The 15,203-nt window shown below is 35.9% G+C and overlaps 1 protein-coding gene across 4 annotated transcripts in view; it reads left to right on the top strand.

Moving 5' to 3' along the window:
• Positions 1–15,203, top strand: part of TLL1 (tolloid like 1) — a 410,556-nt gene that overhangs the window by 325,457 nt on the left and 69,896 nt on the right. For all 4 annotated transcript variants that reach the window (XR_011973863.1, XM_072639726.1, XM_072639725.1 and 1 more), the window contains exon 17: positions 8,584–8,709. Coding sequence is in view for 3 of the 4 variants with exons in the window: in XM_072639726.1 (XP_072495827.1) it covers positions 8,584–8,709 (126 nt within the window). In the remaining variant the exon portion in view is untranslated. The remainder of the gene's footprint in view (positions 1–8,583; positions 8,710–15,203) is intronic.

Raw genomic sequence — 15,203 nt, 5'->3', positions numbered from 1 at the left:
CTTTCACAATTTTCTGCTTCCTTCTTAATCTTGGTGGCATTGGGTTTGTTTGTGCAAAAACTTTTCAACTTAATGAAATCAATTCTTTAACTCTTGTTTACACATAAATTTCTCCATTCTCCATAATTCTGAAAAACACACTATTCTTTGCTCCCCTAATTTGTTCATTGTATCAGTATTTATACCTAGATCACATATCCATTTGGACTTTATTCATGTGTGCAGGGTCAGGCATTGGTCTGTGCGCAGTTTCTGCAACGTTGTTATCCAGTTTTCCAAGCAGTTTTTGTCAGTGAGTTCTTATCTGAGAAACTGGGGACCTTGGGTTTATCAAACAGTAGACTGTTGTATTCCTTGAGTACTGTGTCTTGAGTACCTAACCTATTCTACTGACCTACCCCTCTGTTTCTTAGCCAGTATCACGTGGTTTTGATGATTGCTACTTTACAATACAATTTGAGATGTGGTAGGGCTAGGCCACCTTCCCTAGTATTTCTTTCCGTTAGTTCCCTTGATATTCTGGACCTTTTGTTCTTGAAGATGAATTTTGATATCACTTTTTTTAGCTCTACAAAATAATTATCTGGTAGTTTGATTGGTATGGCACTGAGTAAGTAAATTAATTTAGGTAAAATTGCCATTTTTACTATGTTAGCTCAACCTACCCATGAGCAACTGATGTTTTTCCACTTTCTTAGATCTGATCTTATTTTTATGCAAAGTATTTTATAATTGTCCTTATATAGTCCCTGGATTTGTTTTGGCAGGTGGACTCCCAGATATTTTATAGTGTCTAATGTAGCTTTAAATGGGATTTTTCTTTCTATTGCTTGCTGTTGGGCTTTTTAAATAATATATATAGAAATGCAGATGATTTATGTAGGTTTATTTTGTAACTTACAACTTTGCCAAAGTTGTTTATTATTTCAAGTAGTTTTTTAGTTGATTCTCTGTGATTCTCTAAGTATATCATCATATTATCTGGAAACAGTGAAAACTTAGTTTCTTCTTTGTCTATTCTAATGCCTTTAAATTCTTTTTCTTCTCTTATTGCTAAAGCTAGCATTTCTAATACCCTATTGAATAACACGGATGATAATGGACATCCTTGTTTTACCCCTGATCATATTGAAAATGCATCTAATTTATCCCCTTGCTGATGGTTTTAGGAAGATACCTCTATTTATTTTATGGAAGGTTCCATTTATTCCTATGCACATAAATCAAGAGCATCTCCACTTATTAAAACAGCAAGACATAATGGAAAGAAGGGGGGAAATTGTGTTTTAATAAGAGAGTCAACAAAGCAAAATCATTCCAAGGGTATTTGAGGATGAACTTAAAAGGAGTGTAAAAGAAAGGTTAATACCTGTTAAGATTTTACTAATAAACTCTTTTTACCATTAAGTATAATGGACTCATCACATTTATATCCTAATATCTCAGTTCCTATCCTACTATACTAAGCAAGGAAGTAATAATGCACTGAAGTAAAGATAGACGGGAAGAAGAGATTTCTATTCAGTTGTATACCAAGGAGGTCTGTGCTGGAGGCAACATGATTTTTAGGACATGGAAAGATTAATTCTCAAGGTATCAGGGAAAAAAGAAGGTACTAAATGCATGTGGTGATAAATCCTGGATATTATTACTGCTAAATATCATTACACAATATGTAGTATATTATTATACTACTATATATTATTACTACTATCAAGATGACAATTAGAATTTCAATCCACATTCCTATATTCCCTTCTAATCTACACATGCATCAAAGTCAGCCTTGATGAGTAAATCAGAAGGCAATCAATAAGGGTTTTTTTCTTTGCAAATTACATTTTACAGGAACAGATCTTCACCATCACCCAATCATCCTTAAAGTGCTTAAAAATAGTTCATCTTGTGCTTATTGTATATTGACTAATTTTTTTAAAAAAGCATTTGATTTGGCAAAACCTTGATTTTTAAAGCTTCTGAGGTGTTTCTTCACCTTTAAAAACAAAAGAGTGGAGACAACCTCATTCTAGGATCAAAAAGAGCATAAAATATCAAGATGTATACTCATAAAAGGTATTTGCCTCTTATTGGGGGAGAGCTAGCAGAAAGTTCAGAGCAAAAAGATTTTCTTAAGATAGTGAGATTCTTGAGATGTTCCTGTTTTAGGATTGCAATGACTGCAGCATGTCATAAAACGTTGTTTTTCTTCATAAATGAGATTAATAATTACTCAAAAAAGTTTGCCCTATCTAGACAAGAAAAATAAAGTAAATGAAAAATGCCTGTCTTCCAAATTAGAATATGCAATCAAATGAACAGCTTGTAGAGCTCACGCATCATTGTATGTATGTCAATATTTGTTACATGTTTATTTCATGCTTATCTTAAGATTTACTACAAATGGGCAGTGGGTCAGAATAAAACAGGAGGCAAAAAAGAGGGCTGGATTGCTTCTGAGAAACTGTAAAGTTTATTTTAAGTGAGTACTAATATTCTTCCTAAAACAAAGCACCGTTTTTTTTGAGCACCAACATTCTTTTGATGAAGTTGTATGGCTAGGGTCATTGATGCTACAGTCTATGAAGATCTGAAATCGAGGATACATCTAAAAGACAATTAAATGGCATATGATGAATGAAGGAAAAATATTAAAAGTCAGTGGATAAGGGGGATCTATAAAGTGAGGTGGGTAAACAATTGGAGATATAAATTCCATCACAGAAAGAAGCACAAAAATATATTACTGTAGAGTGAAAGAGAGGAGGGAGAGGAGCATTGTTTCAGATGTATTCTAATCTGATTGAATTCAAGGAGGGTAAAACAAAATCAGATAAGTATAGAAATACAATTATCTCTATAGGCAGTAGGAGGGGAAGGGGAAAGGAAAAGGGAGGGAAGAACTAGTAAAGGAAAAGGGGATTAAAAGGGAGGGGGCCTGAAAGAAGGGAAGGAAGACTTAGGGATGCTGTGGTCAAAAAATTAAAACTTTATTGTGGAGGGGAAGGGAGAAGGAAGAATTAAAAGCATAAACAAGGGGAAAGGGAATGGAAGGAAAGACACAGATAGTAATCATAACTGTGAATGTGAGTGGGATAAACTGTCCCATAAAATGGAAACAGATAGCAGAATGGATTAAAAACCATAGTCCAACAATATGTTGTTTACAAGAAACACATTTGAAATGGCGGCACACACACAGGGTAAAGGTAAAAGGTTGGAGCAGAATACTTTGTGCTTAAGCTGATGTAAAAAAAGCAGGGGTAGCAATTCTAATCTCAGACAAAACAAAAGAAGAAATAGAGCTAATCCAAAGAGATAAGGAAGGAAGCTATATCCTGCTAAAAGGCAACTTAGACAACGAAGCAATTTCATTGGTAAACATATATGCTCCAAGTGACATAGCATCCAAATTCTTAGAGAAATTAAGGGAGTTACAGGAAGAAACAGACAGCAAAACTATACTAGTAGGGGACCTCAACCTCCCCCTCTCTGAACTTGATAAATCTAACTTCAAATTAAAGAAGAAACAAGTTAGGGAGGTGAATAGAACTCCAGATAAAGTAGATATGATAGATCTCTGGAGAAAATTGAATGGGGATAGAAATAAATATACCGTTTTCTCAGCAGTACATGGCACATATACAAAAATTGATCATGTACTAAGGCATAAAAACCTCACAATCCAGTGCGAAAAGACAGAGATAGTCAATAAATCCTTCTTAGATCATAATGCAATAAAACTTATATGCAACCAAAGACCATAGAAATATAAACCAAAAACTAATTGAAAACTAAACAGTCTAATCCTAAAGAATGAGTGGGTCAAACAACAAATTATAGAAACTATAAACAACTTCATTCAAAAGAATGACAATAATGAGACAACTTACCAAATTTCAAGGGAATAGATGGTCATTCAGTGACATAGAGGACTTTCAAGCATTCATATTGAGGAAAAGACCAGAACTGTATAGAAAATTTGACTTTCCAATACAAGAATAAAGAGAAGCATGAAAAGGTAAACAGGAAAGAGAAATCATAAAAGACTTTCTAAAGTTGAACTGTTTACATTACTACATGGAAAGACAATATTTATAACTCTTGGATCTTTTCTCAGTATTTGGGTAGGTGGAGGGATTGTACATGCACACACACATACACATATACAGACAGAAAGTACAGGTTGTATTGAATCAGAAGAGATGATATCCACACCAAAAAAAATAAATAAAATAAAATAAAAATTAAGAGTTGAGCGAGGAAAATACTGGGAAGAGAATGGGAGAAATAGAATGGGACAGGCTATAACTCATAAAAGAGATAAGAAAAATCTTTTCCAATGGAGAGGAAAAAGGAGAAGGGGAGAGGGGAAAAGTGAAGCTACTCTCTCCACATATGGCTGAAGGAGGGAACAACATGCTCAGTGAATTTTGTATGAAAATCTATCTTACACTACAAGAAAGTAGGGGAGGAGTAACAAGTGGGGTGAGGGGAATGATAGAAGGGAGTGCAAATGGGAGAAAGGAGTTACTAGAAATAAATACTTTCAGGAAGGGACAAGGTCAAATGAGGGAAAAAAATAAGGGGGGATAGAGTAAGATAGAGGGCAATATAGTTAGTATTACACAACATGATTATTATGGAAGTCTTTTGCAAAAGAGCACATATTTAGTCTGTATTGAATTGCTTGCCTTCTCAGTGGGGTTGGAGAGAAAGGGAGGGAAAGAAGTTGTAATTCAAAGTTTTAGAAATGAATGCTGAGAATTTGTATTGCATATAACCTGGAAATAGGAAATACAGGAAATGGGGCATAGAAATTTATCTTGCCCTACAAGAAAAGAGAGAAGATGAAGATAAGGGAAGGGAGGTGTATGATAGAAGGGAGGGTACGTTGAGGGAAGGAGTCATCAGAATGCAAGATGTTGGGAAGTGGGGGGAGGGGAGTGATGGGGAGAAAAATTGGACATGTTACAAAGTGAGGTAAAAGCAATTAGTGTTAAAACTATTGACTGAATTAATTACTGAGAATAAATCAACGACATCTTTAGTTTGAGGAAAAAAATTTTAGTGTAAATTTCCTAGAGGAAGGTAACCTCGAGTAAAATTTGGCATTGATACAAAAGTTAAGGTTTTAATGGTAGATTTGATTTTATGATTGCTATTTAATCAGGAACTAGAATACGCATAGAAAAGCATGTAAGCCACTTAAGACTTGTCTCAAAAGATATCCCTTAGCCAAAGTGAAACTATAATCATATTTGAAGGCTGGTTATTGGAACTTGCTATTTTAAGATGTTATGGAACTATTAAGTGACTGTTCTTCTGAGTCTAACTCCAGATATGAATAGAAGAAAGGCAGTCTGAGCCTCCAATACATGATGCCAGTATGTCTGTGAGATGCTGGTATGAACTGCAAAAGGTGAACTCATGGGAAGGCTGGGAGAGTGGCTGTTCAGCCTAGGGTGAGGTAGGATTCTCCTGACTCAATTTCCCCACTGACACCTGGCAGACTTTAAGCTTGACTGAATGCAAGTTGACGATCTACTCCTGCCTGAAACTGACATGAAGTTGGGGAGATGTTATTTCCCTGCAATGTCCCTACTCTTAGTGGTAATTTCCTATAGTCAAAAGGTTTGTAAGCTTAATACCAGATCTATTAAATTATAAATTGTTGGTAGGGGAACATCGGACGTTAAGTCTAAAATTAAGCTATTGGGGTTAGGACTTTAGAGCAGCAACAATAAGTTAAGGTACATTAATTCTTAGTAATACTGTGGAGACAATCAGGTCAAGAGCTTGTGAACTTAGCAAACTCAAATATTATTTGTGTCTCAGTTGGTTAATGTTTTAAAAAAATATTCTTTTGTAGTCTATATTGTAAATGCTTTAAAAAGAAGTATCACCTGACTGAAACTTGGAATTGTTGTATGCGTTATGAGTTGTGTTAAAAATGAAAAATAAAATTAAAAAAAGAAAGTATGTTGGCTTCAATGGTGCTAGTTGCTCCAGATATTCCTATGTACAAGTCATTTGTTTGTTAAGTACTAACTGAGCATTAAAAACCTTGTCTTGATTCTTGAAATTTCCATTTGTTCCTGAAAGAGCCTATTGTCATTTCTGTACCCCCTTCTAACACACAAATATACACGTACACACACATAACATATGTATACATTTTTTTTTTCAAAATTGATGCTCTAATTTAGGAAATGATTTGCTTTTGAACACTTTTTTTTTGTTTCATTCCCATAGTGAGCTTGAAAAAGGCACAGATAATGGCAATTTATGTAGGAAGTGTTTTTCAAGTGTTTGAGGATTCATTAAGGTCATCTAATACTTTGTCTCCCTCATAGAATCTAAATTTGTTTGTTCATTTTTTAAATATTGACAATTTATTAATAACTATTGTTAAGCAGACTCAACTAACTTTGTGAAAGTAAGCTCATGTATGATAAATTAAAATAGGTCCTAGTTATGTGACAGCTCTTTCTTTAAAATTTCTATCCTAAAAATATTTCATACATTGAATCCTGAATCTTGTTTTGTGCATTTATTTATAAACTGTACCAGATCTCCATAAAAGACATGTTAGCTTTTAGTTCTTAGTTATTCTAACCTGTGGCAGGGATATAATCTTTATTTTCTTTTCTGAATGTGGAAGTGAGAGAAGCCTGTGTGATGTGGTCTTGAATATGTATGTCAGAAATAATCTGCTTCTTCTGATTTTAATGGACTAGTCCTACTTGATTTGAGAGCTTGTTGTTGTTGTGTTCCTCCTTCGTTTTTGAAGAGGACCATGACATCAGAGAAATGACTACATGTCTTGCAATTGACTGTTTTGAGTGAAGGAGGGTTGTGCAAGGTCACCAGCCTCACTTTCTCCTCCTAAGCCATCTGGATCCCGTGACCAGATACTCATCAGGATGACTGGAGACAGCCCAGGATGCAATGGGAGACTTTGACCTTTTAGGCTAAAGTCTTTTCATGTACTCATTTAAAATGAGGTAATGCCCATTCAACGAATAGGCTTCTTTAAAAAGTAGTCAAGGGGATGGCCCCTTTAATAGAAAAGAAAATAAATAAATAGGTAAATCAAACTGAGAGAAGCAGAAGTCTGAAGAATATCTGAAGAGAAAGTGTTACTATCGACATTCACTCTGAGTCAGGAAGGTCCAAAACAGCCATTGAGTGGTGGTTGGACAGGGACCCTTCCTTGTTCAATCCATGGGCTTCAGAGAGTATGGAGTCTAAGGAGATGAGAAAGAAGGAAGGAAAAGGAGAAGGAGAAGTAAAGGGAAGGGAAGGGAAGGGAAGGGAAGGGAAGGGAAAGGGGGAGAGAAGGAGGAAGCAGAAGTGGAAGCAGAAGGAAAAGAAGAGGAGAGGACCAATGTACCCCAAGTTAACTGGACAGCTTCTGGATATGAAAATTTATCTTCTTTTGAAGAGGTGAAAGAAAGGGAGACCTCTAAGTTACCAAGCTAACTGGAACCCCATTCAGGCAGCTGTGTCTACTCACAGGTTGTGTTTGTACTTCATTTTCAAAGATCATGCCATCTGAGAAATGATGACATGATTTGCACTTGACTTTGTTTTGAGTGAAAGAGGGCTGTGCAAGGTCATCAGCCTCAGTTTCTCCTCTTCAGCCATTTGGGTCCAGTGACCAGATATTCATCAGGGTGGCTGAAGAATGGTGATAGCTGATGCCATCCCTGGAATGGCTGCCTGCTAATCTAGTTTGGCTTTGTTCCCTGCAGTGAATTTGTTAGGTATTAATGCAGCTGATATTTCTAGTCCTAAGTTCTACTTTACTTTTAGTGTACTAAAAGCCCCTTTCAGAGGATTGCTTCTTAATAAAAAAGACTGCCAGAAGCATGGTAGATTTGTTTAAAACACATAAAAATGTTTTCTTCCTTATGTTAATTTAACAAAGCCTTTTCCTGTCTTGGCATGTTTTGAAATGTCCAGATTCATTAGATGCTAATCACATTTGTGAAGCTCTTAGGGGAAAAAAATCAACGACAATAGGTTTATTTATTTATGTATTCTTTGACTGGATGATTTTAAGAAAATGAATCTACATGAAACCTGGTACCTTGTTTAGCATAAATGTTTTTGTTTAACCATGGTTCTATATATTTGTCACTTTTTGCTTATTTCTCAGTATAGAATGTTTATTTACTCTGTTGAAACTATTTCCAAAGCATCTCTCCTTGTAAGTCAAAATAATTTAATTGAGTAAGAGTTTGGGAGTAAATAGAATTGTTGTCAGTACCAATCCCCAAATAAGAATTCTTGTACCCCATTCCTACCTCAGTGAGCTCCACTGAGGAATGGATATAAGTCATTTTACTGGTATGAATTATCTGAGTGGAAAATGGTGGACTATTCCATGGTACAAGGTTGCAGGCTGAATAATCAATGGGTAAAACTAAGTTACAGTAAAAAAGAAATTGTGAACAACGAAACCACTGCCTTAGTTTGCAGTATTCTGGACTAAAAGATCCACTAACTGATTTTTTTCCTCTGTTACAATTATCATGTCTATTCTTCCATGTAATACCTTCCTATGTATCTCTGTGTTAGACAAAGATGAATGCTCAAAGGATAATGGTGGATGTCAACATGAATGCATCAACACTGTGGGAAGCTACATGTGTCAGTGCCGAAATGGATTTGTACTTCATGAGAACAAACATGACTGCAAGGAAGGTAAGTGGAGGCTCTTTCAGTTAGTACAGGATACTAGCATTATAAAGAATTTGGATATAGCAGCATGTCAGGAATGTAACGCTGGTGAACTTCAGTCCAAATCAAACTAGTCTCTCCCCCTCCCAACTTCCCCTGCCACATTCCTTGAGGACTTCAAAATTCAAACCTTGTCTTCTTCATTCTGTAAACTCTTCAACTGCTTTGTCCTCTGTCTTCATGATATTTTAAGTCCCTATCAGATAGATAACACTTCAGGCCTTACTATTTACTCAAAATTTTCAACTGTAAAATTCTCCTCTCTGGTAACAATGTCTGGTCCTAACTTTTTCTTATGTTATTTGCCTTGATTAAACTTGACTAAACTCTGTTATATCCTCTTAAGATTTCCCTGAGTTCTGACCTAAATTCCCTCTTTTCCTAGTCTTGGTTTTGGGATTAGCCATTTCAATTATATATTCTTCCACCACTGACTACTTTGACCCTTCAAATTCTTTCCATTCTCAGTTTGTTCCCTAAACCCTGAGTCAGAGTAATCTTAGCATCTTATTGCAATGAAATTCCATCATAGGATCTTAGATTTAGAGTGAGAAGGAATCTTAGAGTTCATCTGGTCCAACATCTTCATTTTATAGATAAAACAACTGAGGTGCAGATAGGAGAAATTATTTGCCCAAGGCCATTCACTTAGTAAGTGGCAAAAAAGTTGGATATGAATAAAGGTCCTTTGACTGGAAATCCATTTCTCTTTACTGTAGGAAGCACACTGACTCTTCCTGAGTGGCTAAATAGACTTCCATGTTGTTTTTGAATAGCTATTGAGGGGAACAGTTGTCTCCCTGGAGAAAATTCAAGGAAACCTAAGAGGTGGGGTTAATCACCCACCCCCAGGTATAAAAACACATATGATGACAAATGAACACAGCAAATTGAAAGAATCCTCCATTTAAAAGAAAACCTTATTGTAAACTTCATAATTATTAGAGTTAAGTCTGGATCTTGTTATTAAAATGGTTGTAATCCTAGTTTTGTCCTCGATTCTGTTTTAGAAACTGCTTAACAATTTTGTCAGATTGTCTCTAGACCAACTTTCCTATTTCTCCATGTCAGTTATGACTTTTTTCTTACAATGACTCTCCCCTACCTAACAAGAACCATACAATTTTTGGACTACTAGCATAGCTGAGAAATATTTCCTTAAACTAGTTGAAAATATGCTGACTTGTAGTATTCATATATTTGGCCTAATATTTTATTACTGGAGCAAGGTAAACTGGTTCTTTAATCTTTCTTCCATAAGAGTTCTCTGGGATATTTTAAGAGAATTATTCCCTAGGAGGCATAATGATATAGAAAGCTCAGAGAGCTGATCTCAGAGTCAGTAAAACCTGAGTTCAAGTCCTACTTTTGACCCATATACTGCTCGTGTAACCTTGGGAAATCAATTGCTCTTTTTAATTTTTAATTTATTTTTTAACATTAAAAAATTGAATTTCATATTTTCTTCCTCTAGCCCCTTCCCCACTCACTGAGCAGGCAAGCAATATGATACATATTAGAAGTGTGAAATTATGCAAAACAAATTTTCATTGTCATGTCTCAAAAAAAAAAAAAGAAAAAATAAAGTGAGAAAATTATACTTTAATTTGTACTCAGACTTCATCAGTTATCTCTCTGGAGGTGGATAGAAATTTTCATCATAAGTCCTTCTGAATTACCTTGGATCATTTTATTGATCAGAATACCTAAGTTTTTAAGAGTTGATCATGATTACAATATTGCTGTTTCTCTATACAATGATTTCCTGGTTTGATTCACTTCACTTTGCATCAGTTCATATAGGTCTAGATTTCTCTGAAATCATTCCTTCCATCATTTCTTATGCATAGCTGCATTCCATTATACTCATATAGCACAACTCATTCAGTTGTGCCCTAATTAATGGGCAACCCCTCTATTTTCAATTTTTAATGGACACAAAAAGAGCTGTTATAAATTTTTTTGTGCGTATGGATCCTTTTCTTTGATCTCTTTGGAATACATATCTAGCAGTGATATTGCTGGATCAAATGATATGCAGTTTTGTAGTAGAGTTCCAAATTATTCTCCAATATAGTTGGACCAGATCAAAACTCCATCAAGAGTTCATTGGTTTGTCAATTTTTCCAAATCTTTTCCAGCATTTGTCATTTCAAATAGTGAGATCATATTTCAAAATTATATAAATTTGCATTTCTCTAATCAATAGTGGTTTAGAACTTTTTTTCACGTGACTATAGACAAATTTGATATCTTTCTCTGAAAACTGCCTCTTCATAGTCCTTGATCATTTATCAATTGAGGAATGGGTCTTATTTTTTTAAATTTGACTCAATTTGCTGCATTTTTGAGAAACAGAACCTTTACCTGTAAAACAACCTGTAAAATATTTGATATACTTCATTATCTATACCAGGAATGGGCAACCTGCAGACTCATGGCCACCTGTGATCTTTTGGGTCCTTGAGTGTAGTCTTTTGACTGAGTCCAAGTTTTACAGATCAAATCCTTCTATAAAGTAGATTTGTTCTATTAAACTTGGACTCAATCAAAAGGCTACATTTAAAGACCTAGAGGGCTATGTGTGACCTCGAGGCCATGAGTTCCTACCCCTGATATACTTCTATTTTTATACGTGCTTTTTTTTGTCTTTTGTACTCAAAGAGGACCATAACATGAGAGAAGTGATGCCATGACATACAAGTGAATTGAATTTAAGTGAAGGAGGGTTGCGCAAAGTCAACAATCTCACTTTCTCCCTGTGTCAGTAAGCACCCCAAAATACACAGGTGGGCCTGCTATCACAAGTTCTTTGATCTGCTTCTTTAAAGGAAAAGGCAGCTCTTGAAGGGTTAACAATCACTTTAGTCAAGCACGTGTCATTCAGATAGTTCAGGAGAAAAAGTCAACACTCTGAACTTCAGAGAAAATACAGGGAAATCAAAAGTCAACAGACATGCTGTCCAAAATGTCTGACCATTAACATACATACATCTTTACCAGATAGGAAATGTTAGAAGTGAGCCCATTTAACAAGCCCCCAACAGTGAGAAACATGCTCACCTTAAATAAAGAACAATAGCTGTTGTGAAATCAGGAAAGCCTTTATTAATCTTTACACTCACTCCCCCTGAATGGATGAGTAGCCTCCCTAGTAAGGTTACAGAAAGACTACAGGAAGACTACAACATGTGCAGGAAGATGGGGATTCTTATATTCTTTTCTGAACTTTGAATCTCCTGCAACACCATTCCCTGGCCATGTGACTCCATGTTCTCCTTTCTGATAGAAGTTTCCTCACACAGCTCCTTGGGCCTGCACCATAGTTTCTGACCTCCAATCTGTCCATGCTAGGTCACAACCCCTATCACCTAGGAATATGGACAACAGAACCTTACTTCCCACAGGAACATCTGAGTTTCTCCAAGTTCCTTAGCTGCTTGCTTCCCAGAGTCCTCTTCTGGCCAAATAAACACTTATAGTCAGTAAGACCCAAAGTAAAACTTCACCCTCAGAGTATTGAAACACTTTGCAGAGCTAGAGGGCATAACTCTCTGATCCAGTGTCTCAATAGAATAAACAAGAGGTACTTGGGACCTTTCTACAAAACAATTCCGTTAATCAAGCTAATGGGTAGGCCCAGCAATGGGTGGGGAAAATCTTCTTTGATCATATTATTCAATCAGAGGCACTTTTAGTAAAACAAAATCAGCAAAAAATCCTAATTTGATTGCCATCAAACTCCCTTGGAGTCATTTGGGTCAGACAGAGATCAGAACAACTGGAGATTGTTTCTGTTTTGCCCAGAAACTCTGAGGGTCTTTGCCTTCTGAATTCATACATACAGAATACATTTGTGACCAGATACAGATGAAAACAACTGAAGATGGGCCAGGATACAGTGGGGACCTTGACCTTTTCAAGCTAAGGTCTTTACCAGGATTCAATTTGATTAAGGCAATATCCATTCAGTGACTAAGGTTTAATAATAAAGAAGACAGAGGATGACTTCTATCCTTATGTCAAAAAAAGGAAAAAATAAATAAATTCAGGAGGGAAATACCCTCAAGGTTTCTGACCAAAACAGAAACAATTACTGTTTACCTTCATTCTGAGTCAATAAGAGTACAAACAATGACCAAGTAGGGCTTGCTCTGGGACCTATTGTTGGCCGAACAATGAGAGCCAGAGTGATTAGGGCTTAAGGCTGGTCTTTTCCCCCCAAAATTTATTAATTTATTTGTTTTCAATTTTCAGCATTTACTTCCATAAGTTTCAAATTTCCTCCCTCTCCTTCTCCAAGATGGCATGAAATATGCATTACTATTAAATACATTTACACACCAGTCATTTTGCATAGAAGAATTACAATGAAAGGGAGAACCCATGAGAACAACAAAACAAAACACAACGAAATATAACATTAAAAAATAGTCTGTTTCATTCTTGTTCCAACTCCATAGTTCTTTTCCTGGATATGGAGGACATTTTGCATCACGAATCCTTGGGAAAGGTTTTCAGCCCTTGAACTGCTGAGAAGGGCTAATTCTATCAAAATCAGTTTTTGTGCACTGTGGCTATTACTGTGTACAGTGTTCCACTCACTTCACTTAGCATCAGTTCATATAAGTCTTTCCAGGCTTCTCTAAAGTCTATTTGCTCATCATTTCTTAAAGCACAATAGTATTCCATTACATCCATATGCCATAACTTTTTCAGCCATTCCCCAATTGATGGGCATCCCCTCAGTTTCCAGTTTCTTGGCCACCACAAAAAGAGCTGCTATAAATATTTTTGTACATATGGGTGCTTTTCTCATCTTTATGATCTCTTTGGGATACAGCCTTAGAAGAGGTATTGCTCAGTCAAAGTCTATGCACATTTTTATAGCTCTTTCAGCATAGTTCCAAATTGCTCTCCAGAATTGTTGGATCAGCTCACAGGTTCAGCAACACTGATTTTGTGTTCCAACTTCCCCTCATCTTCTCCAACATTTATCAAGGCTAGTCTTTAAGAAAGAAATAAAAAAAGCTTCAGAGATTAATATTTATATTCCATTTGGGTAAAGTGTCCATATGTAAAGGTGTGATATCCTATGTGGACAGAGGAAAAGAAAGAAAAAAAGAAAGAGAGAGAAAGAAGAAAGGATAAAGACAGAAAGCTGTGTTACCCAATTGGCCGTATTTAGTTTGATCCGCAGTGGGCAACTCCTTTTCTACTCACTAAGACTGTTGTTTGTCCTTTGTTCTTGAAGAGGGTCATGGCATGATGACATAACAATCCAGTAAGTTGGATTTAAATGAGGGAGAGCAGTGCAAAGTCACCAGACTCACTTTCTCCTCCAGAGCCATTTTGTTCCAGTGGCCAGATAGCTATTGTCTATATCTTTTAGTAAAGTTTTCTTTATTATCTTATTTTATTAGATTTATTTTTTCTTTTGCTTGGTCTGGGATCATGAATGCTGCTCTTACCTTTTTTTTTTTTTTTTTTTACTTCAGTTGGATTCTGCCAGTGGATTCTGTTCTAGTCTCTTATTTTACCTCTGTGTGTGTCTTTCTGTTTCAAGTGTGTCTCCTTTAAACAACACATTTTTGGATTGTTCTGTCTACTTTGATTTTGTTGGTGAATTAATCCCATTCACAATCACAGTTACAGCTCCTAGCTGTGCATTTCCCTCCATCCAAATTCCTTCTGTTTATCTGTCTCTCCTTCTTTTTACCCTGCCCCTCCTCTAAAGTTTATTTTGCTTCTGATTATTGTCTCCCTCAATTTATTGTCTCTTTTATCACCTTTCTTTTCCCTTATCTCTTTACCTTCTTATTTCCCTGTTAAGAAAGCTTTATATACCTAATTGTGTGTGTGTGTATAATATGTGTGTGTAAGTATGCATGTATGTGCATATATGTAAATACCTAAGTGTATACACATACACACTCATGCATATTCTCTTCCCTCTTTGATCCAGTTCTGACAGTAAGGTTCAAGCACTGCCCAACACCCATACCCCATATCCCCTTAACTATAAAAGCTCTTGCTTTCATGCTTCTTTTTTGTGAGATGATTTCCCCCATTTTTTCACTCCTTTCTTACTTTTCCCAGTATTTCCTTCTTTCTCACTCCACTTTTTAAGAAGCCATCCTAAAATAATCGACTCACACCTGAGTGCTCTCTTTCTATGTAAACTCCTAACTACCCTAATGATGATAAAGGTCTTAGGAGTTATCTAACATAGTTAAGACTGGTCTTCTCCCCAAAATTTATTAATTTATTTGCTTTCAGTTTTCAGCATTTACTTCCATAAGTTTTAAGTTTTCTCCCTCTCCCTCTCCAAGATGGCATGAAATCTTCTATGGTCTCTACACATGCATTACTATTAAATACATTTACACACCAGTCATGTTGCATAGAAGAATTACAATGAATGGGAGAAACCATAAGGACAACAAAACACAATGAAA

The sequence above is a fragment of the Notamacropus eugenii genome, chromosome 2, assembly GCF_028372415.1.
Source record: "Notamacropus eugenii isolate mMacEug1 chromosome 2, mMacEug1.pri_v2, whole genome shotgun sequence".
Classification (NCBI taxonomy): domain Eukaryota; kingdom Metazoa; phylum Chordata; class Mammalia; order Diprotodontia; family Macropodidae; genus Notamacropus; species Notamacropus eugenii.
Note: the sequence above shows the minus strand (reverse complement) of the source record. Positions and strands in the feature narration are given on the sequence as shown.